General features: G+C 42.3%; 1 protein-coding gene across 2 annotated transcripts in view; it reads right to left on the bottom strand.

The window, feature by feature from the left end:
• Window positions 1-365: 365 nt before the first annotated feature.
• Window positions 366-15,591, bottom strand: part of mcama (melanoma cell adhesion molecule a) — a 33,689-nt gene continuing 18,463 nt past the window's right edge. Inside the window, exons 2-16 of one of the 2 annotated variants that reach the window (XM_058087155.2) lie at window positions 10,571-10,704; window positions 10,132-10,360; window positions 9,964-10,034; window positions 9,791-9,878; window positions 8,642-8,821; window positions 8,150-8,277; window positions 7,394-7,538; window positions 7,127-7,242; window positions 6,912-7,053; window positions 6,684-6,814; window positions 6,438-6,579; window positions 5,279-5,314; window positions 2,882-3,011; window positions 2,684-2,801; window positions 366-1,248 (exon numbers count right to left, since the gene is read on the bottom strand). In XM_058087155.2, coding sequence (XP_057943138.2) covers window positions 1,246-1,248; window positions 2,684-2,801; window positions 2,882-3,011; window positions 5,279-5,314; window positions 6,438-6,579; window positions 6,684-6,814; window positions 6,912-7,053; window positions 7,127-7,242; window positions 7,394-7,538; window positions 8,150-8,277; window positions 8,642-8,821; window positions 9,791-9,878; window positions 9,964-10,034; window positions 10,132-10,360; window positions 10,571-10,704 — 1,793 coding nt within the window. In that variant the 3' untranslated portion in view covers window positions 366-1,245. The remainder of the gene's footprint in view (window positions 1,249-2,683; window positions 2,802-2,881; window positions 3,012-5,278; window positions 5,315-6,437; window positions 6,580-6,683; window positions 6,815-6,911; window positions 7,054-7,126; window positions 7,243-7,393; window positions 7,539-8,149; window positions 8,278-8,641; window positions 8,822-9,790; window positions 9,879-9,963; window positions 10,035-10,131; window positions 10,361-10,570; window positions 10,705-15,591) is intronic. The other variant, XM_058087156.2, reaches the window with a different exon arrangement.

Below are 15,591 nucleotides of genomic sequence, written 5' to 3'. Positions count from 1 at the left end.
ACATTGTTAGGTGAAATAGACACAGCATGGTTTTAAAGGCGAGCTAATGATGTCTTAAAATGCGGTTCACAGAGTCATTAAAAGTGGGGGGCGTACTTCAGGTTATGTGAGCACAAAGTTTACAAGAGAAAGGGTATCGTGTTTTTTTTACACAAAATGATGGCTGAATTCATTGCAGATGTGTGACCTTTAGTGGCCTACTTCCTGAGCTACTGTTTGAGTCCTTTTCCAGCTCGTGCTGCTGACGCCGCTTTGGGAAGGCCGCGATTGTTTCTGCTCGCCGATCCCATTAGGTCATTTTTTCCCTAAAGAACACTCTCAAGACCCCTGCAAACAAATACAAATAACATAAGAGAAATGGATTGAAAAAAAAACTTCTTTTATTTGGCATTTTCCTGCAAAAACGTATTTTTAAAAAACGCAAGCATCAAAAGAATCACATGTACAGTATTTAATTTACACACAATTGTTTTTTTCAGAAGAAACATAAAATAAAAACAATGTCTCGTCCTGCTTGTACAAAAGACTTTTGGAACACCGCACATCTCAACTGCCCAGATCTAACACAAAGAACAATATATGATGCTCACAAAAGTGTCCCTGCATGTTGTGATATGAATCCTAACGCTCATTGTCCCTTTGTGCCACGCAGGCCAAACTAGCACAGATATGAAACGTAAATTGTATCGAGACGGGAGTAAAGTAAATGGCCCTTTGAAACACAAACAAAAAGAAGAAAATACTCAAATTCAGTGTCTGACACATTCTCAAAAAACACAACCAAAGGGCACAGCAGATCGCCAACCTTGAGCGCCTGTGCGCCTGTGAACTCCGCCTGGCAACAGCCCGCTGGCAAGTGGTGTATTTACAAACAGTATGAGGGGGCGGGGGCGGGGCTTGACAGCAGTTGTTGTGAACCCGCACATGCACGCCCCGACCAGGGAGTTTAACACGTGTGTGAAAATATCTTAAATAACAAAATATATATATAATATGTACACTTTTTGATGGAGGATGAAACACGAAGCCAAAACCACGACCACGATGGCTGGGAAAGTTGAGAAAAAATAACGACAAACATTCATTCAAAAGTCAGTGTGTGTGTGTGTGTGTGTGTGTGTGTGTGTGTGTGTGTGTGTGTGGTGAATACTGCTGCTGATGTCCACTGTGATTGGTGTCCCTGCTGGTCTCAGATCAGCTCCTTGTCTTCTTAGTGGGCATGACCCCGCTGATCCTTGCGCAACTTTACTGCAAAGACACACATGCAAAAAACGTCATGGCATCACTGGAGTTTACACGTGACTTCAGTGACCGCGTTGTGTCACTTGCTCTGCCCCTTTGGCACCCCACTCAACCGGAGGGTGCCGAACATGGTCAAGAGATTATTACTAATATTGCGACACCCCTAACAACTGACTTTTTATAACGTTCATGTTTTGTTACATATATGTTTTACCCTTGTAACGCTAATACTTGGGCCTGTCAAGAATGATGTCATTGACATTTGAATCATTAGATGGTACTCAGGTATAGTGTACCTGCGTGAGCCCCATTAGCATGACACAGAAGGTGCCTGTACGTATTCTATGTTGTTTATCCAATCCAATACACTTTATTTATATAGCACATTTTATAAACAGAGTTTCCAAAGTGCTGCACAGACTAGTAAAAAAAATAAAAAGTAAAAATAAAATACAATAAATAAAGGTACAAATTGAATTTAATCCAAAACTAAAAGATCAAATAAGAAATAAAATAGTAAAATAGATATTAAAATATTAAAAACAAGAAGCAAAGCAATAAAAGTATAAAAAATAAAACCAATTAAAATAAAAAGAAAGAACTAAAAGGCACAGGACAAGACGACTCACTCAGAGTTAAAAGCCAGAGAATAAAAGTGGGTTTTAAGACGAGACTTAAAGCTTTCGATGTTGGGGGCCTTTTTTACTTGGGAGGGGAGAGAGTTCCATATCTTGGGGCCAACCACAGAAAAGGCTCGGTCTCCCCTGGTCTTAAGTCTCATCTTGGGCACCACAAGTTGGAGCTGGCCCTCGGACCTCAGTGGCCGCGCTGGAGAGTCATTTTGGATGAGGTCCGAGATGTATTTGGGGGCCAGCCCATTCAACGCCTTAAAAGCAAATCAAATCTTCAAATCAACCCTAAAGCGAACAGGCAACCAATGCAGGGAGGCCAGAATTTAAAATGTATGCCATATCCAATGGTTGCACTTCTTTTGCAATGTAGCGAGCGACACTGTCTGTGAGCGTGCATCATTTTTGAACTGTTTTGTTTATATTTCCATTGCCGACCAAACGCCCCACAAGAAGGCCGAATGAGATGAGGGCTCACCTTCTCCCTTCATGCACTACAGAACCAATGCGTCCCTCTTGTCATCCAGCCTGTTTTTTGGTGACATGACCTCTGTAATTCTTGTAAGGTTACAACTTTGCTCTGATAAAATGATGACTTATTTTCATAATATTACAAAGTTAGGTCTTTTTTCATTGGAATTGGGGGTTATTGATTGGAATTTAGCCGTAACACTACTATACATAAATCCCATTTTTAGATAATTATTACTATTACTATCATGTTTAGTTAGGAAAGCAAGTTAGGAAAATATGGTTCTTTAAATAAGCTGTGAAAATCAACTTATGTACATAAAAGGAAAAAAAAAGGGTACCTGCTCACTCGGGCCGTTTTTGCCCCCGTTGACGGCCTTCAGGAGCACAGTGTCCTCGCTCTTTGTTTCGGTCTTCATCTCTACCACGATGTCATCTTTGGTGGTTTTCTCTTTGCAGCTAAAGGGGGTGATGCAGGAGATATACAGTATTTAGAAAGAAACACAACAACAACAAAAGCCAAGTCGGCCAAAACTCACATCTCCTGCTTCCCCGAGCGTCCGCAGGGGATCTTGCCCTTCTTGTGTAGGAAGTAGAGGACGCTGCCCAGGATGGCGAGCAGCAGCAGACACAGGATGATCACCACGATGATCACGCCGCTGCCCTCCACTACACAAACACACAAAAGTACAGCGTCATTACACATCATCCATTTTTCCCTCCATTCCATACAATCAATTCTATAGCTGACTTACTGATGATTGTACCCATTCCTCATTTGAACACAGAAGTGGAAACAAAAGCAGAAGAAAAGGACAAACAGACAAAATAACAATTTATGTTTGTAAAATTTGGTCAACACGTTAACTTTCACTTGACGTTTTCTGTCACTGTGGTCATTTTTTTGACACATAATTAATGTGTGTGCCTCCTGTTTGACCCTCATCCCACACCGTAGTTTGATTGACGCATGGTGACTGGACAAAAAATAAGAAAAAGAGCACTTTGATTAGTAAAGTTGGCTTCAAAGCCCTGGCAGATGGCTCTTGTAGCAAGACCTAAGTTATTTGTATCTACTGTTGCTGTGTTTGACTTATCACGGATTACGTAGCCTGCCAGAGACTGGAACTGTTTTCAATGCCATATACAGCAGTGCATTGAACCACAAGCTAGAATTGGAGTTACAGGCTGTCCATATGATGACTGTGGCTGTTGTGCTAGCATTTGCGATTTAGCACGGAACTAGCTAGTGGAAGATTATCAACACCTCAGTAAAAGACACATACATTATAGCGATGTGATTGATCTTATCTATGATGTATTGTGTAAAACTATGACAGGAACAACATCAAAAGAAAAGCACTAAATGAATACAGAGCCACCATCCCGCTTGGTGGACTTTGTTTTTCAGATAGGTTGTGTACCACAATTATGCACATTAGCGCTCAAAGTCATCACATCTTACCTTTATGGATTACCCCATAGTATCAACATCTGGGAGTAAATATGAGGTGAAAGAAAAAGGGGTGAAAATACATACAAAATACAGCCAGGTGTGCATGGGACAATGGTAGATGGTGCGTTCAGGGACCGTCAAACAAAGTAGGAAAAATCAGCGCTTGCATTAAATTTTCAGACAGTATCCTGCTCCAAGATAAAATGTGTTTTAGGTATTTTAATTTGCACATGTCAAGAAGGAAAGGTCATTGTGGCAAATATTTCATAATAATCCTTTCTGAATGTTCCCAAATTTTCTACTGCCAGCACAAACATATTCATGTCACAAACATATTCGTAATATTAAACCAGCATGATAAATAAACCAATCTTACTTTGAGCTGACACTGTAATTAAAAAAACAGTGTGAGAGGTCTCACTCGCTCACATTTTGTATTTACTGCACCACTGGCATGTTTAAGAGCGAATAAGCTATTAATAAAGAAAAATAGTAATACAAACATATGACTGTGTATTATTATTATTAAAAATATAATGGCCCATCTTTCTGAAATTGATATCCTTTTATATAAAATTTGATGTACTTATCGTTGTAGTTGCACATCGAAGTGTTTACCATAAAGCGATTCCCCCTACTTATTATGAAGAAAAACTTTATATCTGCAATTAAATGAGGAATTAACTCAGAGTAAACTGTGGACAAAATGTGATTAATCATGATCAAGTATTTTCAGCGATTGACTGATACGTGTACACACACACACACACACACACACACATCTGGACTGTTATTTTACTGCATTAGCTTTTCCATGAATGTAATTATCCACATCAGCAATGTGGAATGGACTGAATATGTAAATACATATACATAACATTTTACTTTCCATACATTTTCTACACGTCATACAGCATAAGCTCGCTGGCCACCTTATTAGGAACACTAGTATAGTCTAAGAAGATGGACAATCAGACCTTTGTTGCTAACTTTGTGCTCACTATACAGCTGAGGGTGCTGCTGTACGACACCAAATGTTCATTGAAGGCATCATAATTGAGCACTGTTATGTTTCTAAAACCATGTCTGCTACAGTTCCAGTATGTGATTAGTGTACCTAATGATGTGGCCAGTACATTATAGGATGAGTACCCTAGAAGTAAAAAAATCAAGTGCTAGAAATGAGGATTGGATGAAGGCATGCAGCTTTGTAACATAATTAGAGAGAATTTCCACGCAGTCATTCAAACGGCTGTGATGTTTTCTCTCCTTCTATGTAAAAGAGAATATTTAATCTGCCCACAGGCCGTCCGAAAAGCTCTGCCAGCAAAACTAGCAACAGTCCCAGAAAGAGAGATCATAAATAAAGCATGGACCAGCTCCTCAAAGCCTTCACTGTCAAAAACGAGGAGGAGGAGGAGGAGTTGGCGTGAAATGAGCGAGGAGCAAAAAGCGAGTGCGGTCGCAGGACGATTCTTACCGGGGGAGAAGGGAGCGCTTGAGGTGACCAGGGGAACTGCGAACAAGTAGAACAACACTTAGAGACATGTCTGTCGCCATGCGCTTTCTGATGTAACCCCTAATGTCATGTCACTCCATAGCCACTGTTACGTGTAAGAAAAGCCTCAAAATAAAGCAACACAATGGACTACAAGCTCCCAAAAAGAAAATACAGTAGGAAGTTTTTGATTCGGGGGGGCTAGACATCGTTAACAACTTACTAACAGCTTACACTTCCGTTAAATGAGCAGTCGTTTTTTTTTTGTTGATCCATCTAGACAATAAAGTTTCTTGAAATTGATTTTGAAGTCCTCGTGTCCACATTGCTGGCACAAAAGTGGTTGGTTAATCAGCTAAGTTAGTGGGATGACACATTCATTCATTCATTTTCCACCGCTTATCCTCACGAGGGTCGCGGGGGTGCTGGAGCCTATCCCAGCTGTCTTTGGGCGAGAGGCCCAATCACAGGGCACATATAGACAAACAACCATTCAAATATTTCCGTGACATTTTGTAGAGCGGTGGAACATGGACAAAGAAAGAAGATATTACATTTGGTGCAGATCTGGATAGAGATGCGCATCAAGGTTGGTGGCACAGCAGGATGTGCTCGGATGCAAATGTTGAAGCTCTACAAAAGGCCTTAAAGTAATTCACACAATGTGTAAACTATGTTTTACCGGTGAAATATCAATTTTCCCATCACAGATGCGCATCAAGTGACAGTCTACTTTCAGCGGCAGTAGTGTGTGCCACAGGGTGTGGTGCAGGGGTATCCAAAGTGGAGCCCCAGGGTCATTTTCTATTGGTCCTTGGCATAATCTCAAAAATAAAGAACTTCATATGGTATTAGATATTAAAATAATTTTCTTTGTCACCTACACCACAAAGCTAAAAGTGTCTGCTTTGTTCATATAGCTTAGCATGTACTGACCTAATTGGATTGCTTTTAATCTTTCATGTACAAAAAGGAAGTGCCCGAGAACCCCGTAATTTTTCTGTATTCAGCCATCACTGAAAAACTTGACGGATTTAATGCAAAAATTGTCACATTCAATAATCCACATTAGTCCATCATGCACCTCTCTACCCAGAAATGAAAAGACAAAACACACTACGGTATGATCGCTCGCTCTTACTGGCTTTGACGCTGAAGGCTCTGACGTCAGCGCCCATGTCGTTGGACGCGTTGCACAGGGCGCTAATATCCGAGTCGATGGCGACGGACACCACGCTGCGGGTCATGTAGTCGTTTGATTTGCTGACTACCTCGTACCAGCTCTGTGGAGACCAATGGGGGTGTCGGTTTGCATTTTAGCTCAATCAGGAAGGGGCAAAGCTTAGTGCTGAAAATGATTCCTGCACATCTGCCTGCAATGACTCACATGGCTTCCGACAAAGATCCACGTGATGCTGGGCGCAGGGTGGCCCCGTGCCTCGCAGCTCAGGTTCACCATCCTGCCCACGGCCTCCTCCAGCTGCACCTCCTGCTCCTCGCCCACCAGCTGAGGACCACCTGTGTTTATGCACACACAACCACCGCAGTGTGACACAGGTTAGGTGTGACGTGACATATTTAGAGAGGGGAAATGGTAGTGAAGGGAATTACTGACCGTGAACAACAATGTGAATGGTGCCACTGGTGTGCAGGGTGGGCAGGGAGGGTACAGCCACCTCGCATACGTACTCTCCCGCCATTTCGTAGGTGGCGTCCTGCAGGTGTAGTGTGTTTCCTTGACTCACCATCTTACCATCCTACACACACACACACATTAATTACAACTTACTTGCATTTTAATGAAATGGCGTCGTGTTTCAGCACACCAACCTTGTACCAGATGGTAGATGTTTTCAGGGAAGACAAGGCGTTGCATGTTGCAGTCAAATCTTCACCTTTGAACATGGCCTCTGATTCTTTGGGGACCATCACAGCTGGGTCCAGGTCTGAACACAAAAGAACTGACTGAGTGCAAATGAATGTTAATGGCTACTAGATTTCATGGGGGTTATCATGTGTGTTTACACTGCGTCCTCTTATCGCTTGACCCCTCTGTGTGTGTGTGTGTGTGTGTGTGTGTGTGTGCTCGTTTCTCACAGTGCACAGTGAGCTGCATCTCTCCTTTGACCTTGTGGCGGGTGTTGATGTCCAGAGTGCGACACTGGTAGATGCCGCTGTCTTTGCGCGACACCGCCTGCAGCATCAACACGCTGCCACGGCCCTCCAGGTCCACATCCGGGTCCTGCACAAAAACAAAAAGGTCTGACGTGTAAAAAGGGAATTTAAAAGCGTGGGTATCCACGAGGCAATGGGGAAAATGGTAATTAACAAAATAATTAAATCTTAAGAACAATGACTTATTTTTACACATACGTGACATGTAGCCTACACTTCAATAATTAGCAGAAAAGTTTTAATGTCAAACTTTTGAACACAGGAGCAGCTATATAACTATTTCCTTTATATTTCTTTTATTTGAATGAATTCACATCTCATTAGCCTGCTGGAACAGATTGTGTTTAGTTTCTAAGAGTCTACTGTGAACAACTCGATTGACTGATGTTTCTCACAGTTGCCTGCTATGTCAAGATGACCTCACTATTATGTGTTGTGCTGACACACAATGGTTTTGTGTTTGACATGGGAATGAGTCCTACCCCTGAGCCCTGCCAGTGTCTCAGACCCCAGACCGGATCTGCTGGGTCACATGGGAGAGGGACCTTTGCACATTCATGTCTACATGGGGGCCCTGCGTGTGAGCTCTCCGTATCAAAAACATTCTCTACGTGTCTCTTGCGTGTCACCCCTCTCTGTCTTGGGGACGGAGAGACAGAGAAGGCTGGCCATTCTTACATGCTCCCTGCTGAAAATGAAGCTTGGCGGGGGGTTTCCGTCACCGTGGCAACGCAGCTCCACAGTATCCCCCTCTTTGACCAATCCCTGAGGTGACTCCCTCCAAAGCTCCACCATGGTGGTGGGGTCTGGACAGACAGACAGACAGACAGTCAAGTTAAACGGTCTTACTCAGCATGCTAGTAAAGTCTCATTCCAAAATGATTTCCATGAGGCTGACAGCACAGACTGTGTTTGGCTCTGACTGACAAAACAATGGACCAACACAAAGCTAATGTGCCTCTTAAAATGTCTTTTACACAACCCTTGGCCGACATTTGACAGTGGGGTGGCCCTTTAAATGACAAGCTGTTTTTGGCCAAACGAATGGGAAGTGGTGCTGTGTGTTTTACAGTGACAATACACAGCCACGTATGTACAAATGTTGGAAATTACAGACACAAAGCAGTCATACGTCAGCCTGTTCGTTTCACCCACCGAGCCCTGACTTACAGTGAATGCTGATGCTGACGCTGTTGGACTCCACAGTCCTGATGGCCCCTGGCACAAAGAAGCTGACCTCACAGGAAAAATTAGCATCCTTGTCCTCCTTGTGCACCGTGTATTCCAGCGTGCTCTGCACCGAGTACAGTCCACTGGACTCAGCTCTATCGGCAGTCCACACATTGACACCTGCAGGAGCACAGTGCTCAATAGTTTTATTATTTTGACAGTCAAAAACATCTAACTACTAGGTACTAAAAGACTTACAGCAGCATGCAAACAGGCTAACTCGCAGAGATGCGAGATGCAAAAGTAGCTAAATGTATTAGATGCATGTGTAACCTATTGTGTGTATTTGAATATGCTTACTTCGCATATCTTCTTTGCGTTTGACCTTGTCAAAGTGTTCCAAGTAACTTGTACTTATATACAATTGTTATGAAAAAATTTAAGTTTAAATATTTATAATTACAGCATGTATATATAATTTTGACCCTTTGTACATTACAGAAAATACACAATAAATTCAAATGTCTATTGTCCATGTCATTCCATCCATACATCATTTTTTTATACCACTTGTTCTCATTAGGGTCAAGGTGAGCTGGAGCCTATCCCAGGAGAGTTTGGGCAAGAGGCAAGGTAGACCCTGCACTGGTTGCCAGTCAATCGCAGGGCAAACATAAACAATAATTCACACACACAATTTACAGCGCAGGTGTCAAACTCAAGGCTACTAATTGTACATCTGGCCTAACACAGCATTTTATGTGGCCCTCGAAAACCTCAACTGGCGTTTCAAACCCAAATCTCCTGACTGTGAGGCCAACGTGCTAACCACAATTCCACCGTGCAGCCCTATAATCATTGCACCCAGAAATAAGAATAGAGCAAAGAAACCATCAAGGCCTCAAAATAATAATAATAATAACTCAACTGTTTAAGAGAAAAAGTCAAAAAGTGAAAGGAAACGCAAAAGATCCGGCAAGTTAATCCTTCGATATTCACTGAGGCTCACATCTTGAATAATGTCATGCTTGACAAGGGTTTTTTCTCGACATTTTCAGTGACACTCCTGCCCTCATCAGGTAACTTCTGAATTATGGGGTCTTGTTGAACGCTTGAGCCTTCAAGCAAATACCTAGCTTGGCCACTTACGTCCCTCTGCAGGCACTAGAGGCATGTTGTTCCTGTACCAGGTGATGTTGGGCTTGGGAAAGCCATTACGGGCCTCACAAGTTGCCACCTAAAGGAAGTGACAAATCGAAGAAAGATGGCAACATGGCTCTTCCTTTTAACCCTCGTGGCTTAATAATATTCAGATTACCCACCTTTGACGGCATCTCATGTGTTACAGATATACCAGTTTCGACACCACTGATTACTGGAGCATCTGGGGGAGCTGATGAAGAAGCATTTGAGTCATTTTAATGAGCTACCTAGGATTATAGGTTGTTATAAACATTACTGTAAGTGCAGCCAGGGGCCAACTTCCTCACCAAACACCTTGAGGTGGGTCCTGCTCTCCATGCTGCCAGCAGCCAGACCATTCACCACACAGAAGAACTCCCTCTCGTCCGAAAGCTGGACCTCCTGGATGCTGAGGAGGGTCCCCTGCTGGTCCAAAGTTACCTGGATGCGACCACTGTACTCCGTATTCTGGTCCACCATCGTATCCTTGTCATCACCATAGTATATGCGGATCCGCATGCTGCTTCGCTCAGCTTTCTGGATAGAACAGTTAGAAATGTCACAGTAGAACATTAGTATTTGGTGGGAATACAGTTTCATTCTGCCAGTCCGCTTATGTAAATACGACTTCTAAAAGGCACAGCTTGGTCCAATTCATTACACTTTAGTCACACTCTAAGTGAGACTGAGGAGATGGATGACATCCTTCATGCACACGTGGACTGTCCCACAGAAAGCACCACTCACCACAAACCACTGGATCATAACCAGGTTGGGCACACTGTTGACGTCGGTGAAATTGTACTGGCATGGGATCTCGGCCGAGTCGCCCACGTAGACTTCAACACTCTCGGGCATAGTCACATCCACTGTGGCCCACACTGGAACATAAGTACATTCATGAGGCATAACAACAAAGAAAGATAATTCCATCTCAACCAATAGTTAAATTCCTAATATGCAACCTAACCCTCAAGCGTCTCTTCGCTCTCTTTTATTTGGCACAAGACATACGGGAACAGAAGTGGAACAAAGAAAAGGCTTCTTGTCCACATGGTGTAGTTTTTTGTCTCCCTTCCGCCTGGCTAACTGACACATCTTGGCCACAAAACCAGTTTCCTGGGCATCATCGGGGGGAATTTAAGCAAAAAAAAAAGTGGCCAGGCTGACACCGGACTGCTGAATCCCTGAGCCAAGTTGTTCAGCAGCCATGTTGGACTTGGCTGCTGTCTTCTTTCGCACAGTCAAAAAGAAAACATTTTGGCACAATATTCTGTTTAATCTGGCGTAGAGTAGTTATGCGAGACGGCGGAGGATACTCTTGTTCTCCACTTACACGGTCAAAAATAACTCTGTGATTTATTTTCAGTGATCTGTTTCCTCAAACCATTTTTTACATTTATTTGTTTGCTATTTGCTAGCACAGAAAGAGGACTGTTGTTGTGTTTTGTTTAACTGAGATACTACCATCATTAGTGATGGAAATGTGGGGTGAGGTACAGTGAATGTCGATGAATGCAGTCGAGCGGAAGTCCCCAAACACCGATCCATGGGGGGCAACCCGGGTCGGGGACCGGTGGTTGAACTTTCAGAGGAAATTATAAAAAAGACATGTTTTTTTGAATAGTTTGTCAGTGACTACATCAAATTTGATGTGAATGTATGTCAATTTTGAAAACAAGGACTGTTATTTTCTTGGCCAGATAGTATACTAGGCCTGTCACAATAACACATTTTGCTGGTCAATAATTGTCCTAAAAATTATTGTTGAAAATCAATATTAAAGACAACATTTCTAGAGACCATTTTAAAAATAATTATATGGCATAATAATGAGAGTACATGGTATCAAAAGCAATAAACTTTCATGTCTCAAGAGTATTTAACATTGAAACTGAAATGTGAAGAACTTTGAAATAAATTGAACAATTAAACATTAAACAACATAATAAACAGACAAAAAATGAAAATGAAACAGACTCAAAACAATAAAAAATAAACTCTGTCTCTGAGTTCAAGTTGTACATAACCTCAAGTTAATTCATGCTAGCACACTGCCTGGCACTAACACATCAAACAATGATGTAAGAATCCTCTCTCCGGAAAACAAATTCCAGGCTTGTAGCAATGGTGAGTTTGTATCCATTTTATCCTTTTAATTTGATGATGCTGTAAGCTACTTTTTTGTTTTGTTTGGTGCAGTCAGACATGATGAAATGTGCTGCACTTTTATTTTTAATCTGGACACTTCAGAGGTAGATTGTAGTCGACTTTTGAAAAAGTCCAAACACTGATTGTTACTGCTGTGATAAGAAACAACTACCAGGAGGTAGACCTCCAAGTTTTCAGTGTAGGTTAAAAACAGACCAAGCATGAAAAGCGCTTTAAGACACCCGTCAACGCCCTGCTGCCCCCATTCAGTTGACTGCACCCCCATCAGTGGCTCGTCTCCCTCCCTTGGTCTGCACCAATCAGTTTCACGACTCAGGTTTTTCTCTAACCCTCCCTCCTCAACTCGGGCCCGTGCTCAACCAAGCATTGCTGTAAGACGATGGGTGAGCCATTGTTCCCCCACCTGGGTGGACTCCATCCCTCCTCTCACTCCCCTTCTCGCTCTCTCGCACACACCCATAAAAACACATGAACAGAGAGGTGAACAGTTCATTGAGGGCTGAAGTTGTTGTTTACTGAAACAAAACTGAGCGACGAGGAGGGCGAGGAGCAGATTATGGCGGCTGAAGAGGGTGGGGGTGGCAAAAGGGCAAACCATGTCAGAGAAGTCGATGTAAAAAATGTTGTTGCTCTTTGGGGCCGCACCGCTAAACTTTTCAGCTAATCCGATTAGCGATGGGGGTTTGCCGGGGATTTGGCTTCCAGAGCCAACCTGGGACCGGTCTTATCTATTCCCGTTGTGCTTTTATGTTACATTGACTTGAGCACAAATACACATCACCCACGATCTGTGGAGCCTGACAACCAAAAGTTCTGCCTTCAGGGTGTACAAGCATGCTTTATACTGATGTACGTAGTCTGAGGTCTAGCTGATACGGCGCTGAGTCATACAAAGAAAACTACAGTATATTTGGAGCTGTTGACAGGACTGGGCCTGTAGACCCCATTATCTCTCCAAGAGATAACCAACTTCGCAAACACAGTAGGGCTGTTTCACAGCAGACATTTAAGGAAAGTTCAGTCGAAAGGTCTAAAATTATGAGAAAAGAAAAATGTGAAAAGTTTAGGGGAAATTTAATGTTTGCTTATCAATCAAACAAAACCAAAAAGCAAACAAACCCTTGAGGTAATACGAAAGCCTCTCGAGGACCTGACGAGAGTTTAGGCCACAAAACAGATGCAATAAATAACAGGCTTTGCTGAGGCAGCTACTTAGAAGAAAGCCTGTATGCATACAGTGCCTCACTAGGTCATTAGCACACAGACAATGCCCTCGGACGCTAACAGGAGTGGTCACCATTATTGGCTTCCACATTTGATTAACGCTGTCAGCTTAAGTCTGTGCTAGATCTACAGCCCTGCCACTGATAAGAGCCCCCAAAATCACCTCCGACACCACAAAATGGGCCCCGGTTCTAATCCTTCACGTGGCTGGCGAGCCATGAAATTAGGCAAGACGCTTGTGAAATAATAAACCTTTATTGTAATGAAGGTTTTTAAAGCTGCCATGTCCACTGCGGGCTACTGTGTCACGTCTCCATCGCTTCTTAACAGTTTAGCTTCCATTTTGGAAATACAGTCACCCCTTGTTTATGGAGGTGAATTGGTTCCAAACCTGACCACGTCAAATGAATTTCCGAAGTAAAGGATTCAATGGATATTCAATGAAATATTATCATAGAGCATAGAAAACCTGTTAAATACTTTCTAAATACTGTTTTAATTATTAGAGCCCTGTAGACATGAAATAACACCCCTATAGTTACCTTTACACGCCTTTTATTCATTGTTTACACCACATTGCAAGCTAGCAAGCTAACAGGTTAGCCTCACACGTATTTATTCTAAACTTAAGAAGCCACCTACCACTAAACCACTTCCACACAGAATGGGAGGAGAATAGGCCTGACACAACATCAAATTTTGCTGGTCAATAATTGTGATACAAAATATCGTCAATATTTAATATTATTAAAATTTTTGAGACCATTTTTTTCATTTGAACCACTAGTGTACCTTGTACCTGTGTGGGACATTAACTTAACACAGAAGTTCCCTGTATGTGTGTATGGTTTTGCAATGTAGAATGTTTTGAGTCATTACTGCTGCCTCGTGACCAGAATCCTACATATCACTTGTATTTCAGTATGTTTTGACTAATCATAGACCATATAGTCTACCACAAAACACCAATCATTGATTAATTTCTTAAAAAATGCAATATAGGAGGGAGCAATTTCTCAAAGCACGATATTGCAAAGGACGACTGTAATGTGGTTTCAGCTATGTAAAATACAGTTTCATCATTTTCAGGTATACTAATGCGGCAAAACCCGTGTGTGTTGTGTGCGGAGAGATGTTTTTTGTTCTGTCATCTTGGATGAAAGTACATTGCAATAGCATTCGATTACGCTGGTCTCTGGTCTCTGGGTTCAGAAAAGTTTGGGGACCACTGACTCTAAAGCGAAGCTCATTGAAAAGCTTCGTTGGTATGTAGCTAGCTAATCTGAAATGTGCTGCAGTGAGTGCAGACGTAGAGAGAGGCTCCCTCAGAGGGTGTGAAAGAGCTAGCATGTAAGTAAGTCTGACAGGCAGGAGGATTTCTCTATACACAAGGCTGGTGTGGTGATGAACACCTGGGGGACAAAGTGTACTGTCTCACATCAAAGCGAGCACACACACAGAGCAGAGAGAGGAGAGGTCCTTGTCGCGCTTTCATAAGCAGAATGTGGCACAAATCTCTCAGCGGTTTGTTCCCTTGGAGACAGTCAGTAGCCGTGAGCGAGTCCACGCTTCTTTAGTCTTTTGGCAAAGACAGATAAGGAAGTGCTATGTATCTCCTCAAAGGCCTCTCTTTATGTAATTATCTTCCCTTTCATGCAGCACAGCACAGCACCGGTCGAGGTCATGACTTGAACGTTTGTGACTGATGTTCAGGTGGACCTCCTCCAGGGTAGGATCACTCTGGATGGCTTGCTTTGGTTTCAACACTCAAAAAAAAAAAAGTTTTATTTTTTCCTAAATTCCACTTTATTCTTTCCCAAATGTTTCCATTTCATTTGTTTTGTTATTAATACAAAAAATTGTTTTACTTTTTTCTGCTTATTTTACCAGTATATTGCGTGTGCTTTTTGGGTTAGTGGATAAAATGTCCATTAAATGCAAAAACCTTTACATTTATAGATGCGATGCATCATTGAGAAATGGATGTAGCCTGGCTAACTTTTCTAATGGGATTTCAGCTTCACACATTGCCACAAAGTATTTTTTTGAAATGATAATGCCCATGCTTGTGATTAAGGAAGATGTAGTCACAGAAGTAATTCCAATGTAAGATATTTTTATGACACCCTGATTTTAAAACATGGCAAACAGTGCTCTTACTTGGAAAGCAGGAAGTGCATTGTGTGTTGAGAAGCTAGGTGCAAGAATAAACGTGCCTCTCGTCTTCTTAGCTCAGAACCTGCACGTCGTTAGCTGGCATTGCAAAACACTTACTTACAATGAAGCAGTAAAACACAACACGTTGTAAACACTCATCGAGCTGGAGTCGCATGCACTGCTAAGCTAACCATGCTAGCTTCCATTCATGAGTC

The sequence above is a fragment of the Doryrhamphus excisus genome, linkage group LG21, assembly GCF_037039965.1.
Source record: "Doryrhamphus excisus strain RoL-2023G ecotype Guam linkage group LG21, RoL_Dexc_Guam_v1.1, whole genome shotgun sequence".
NCBI lineage: Eukaryota > Metazoa > Chordata > Actinopteri > Syngnathiformes > Syngnathidae > Doryrhamphus > Doryrhamphus excisus.
Note: the sequence above shows the minus strand (reverse complement) of the source record. Positions and strands in the feature narration are given on the sequence as shown.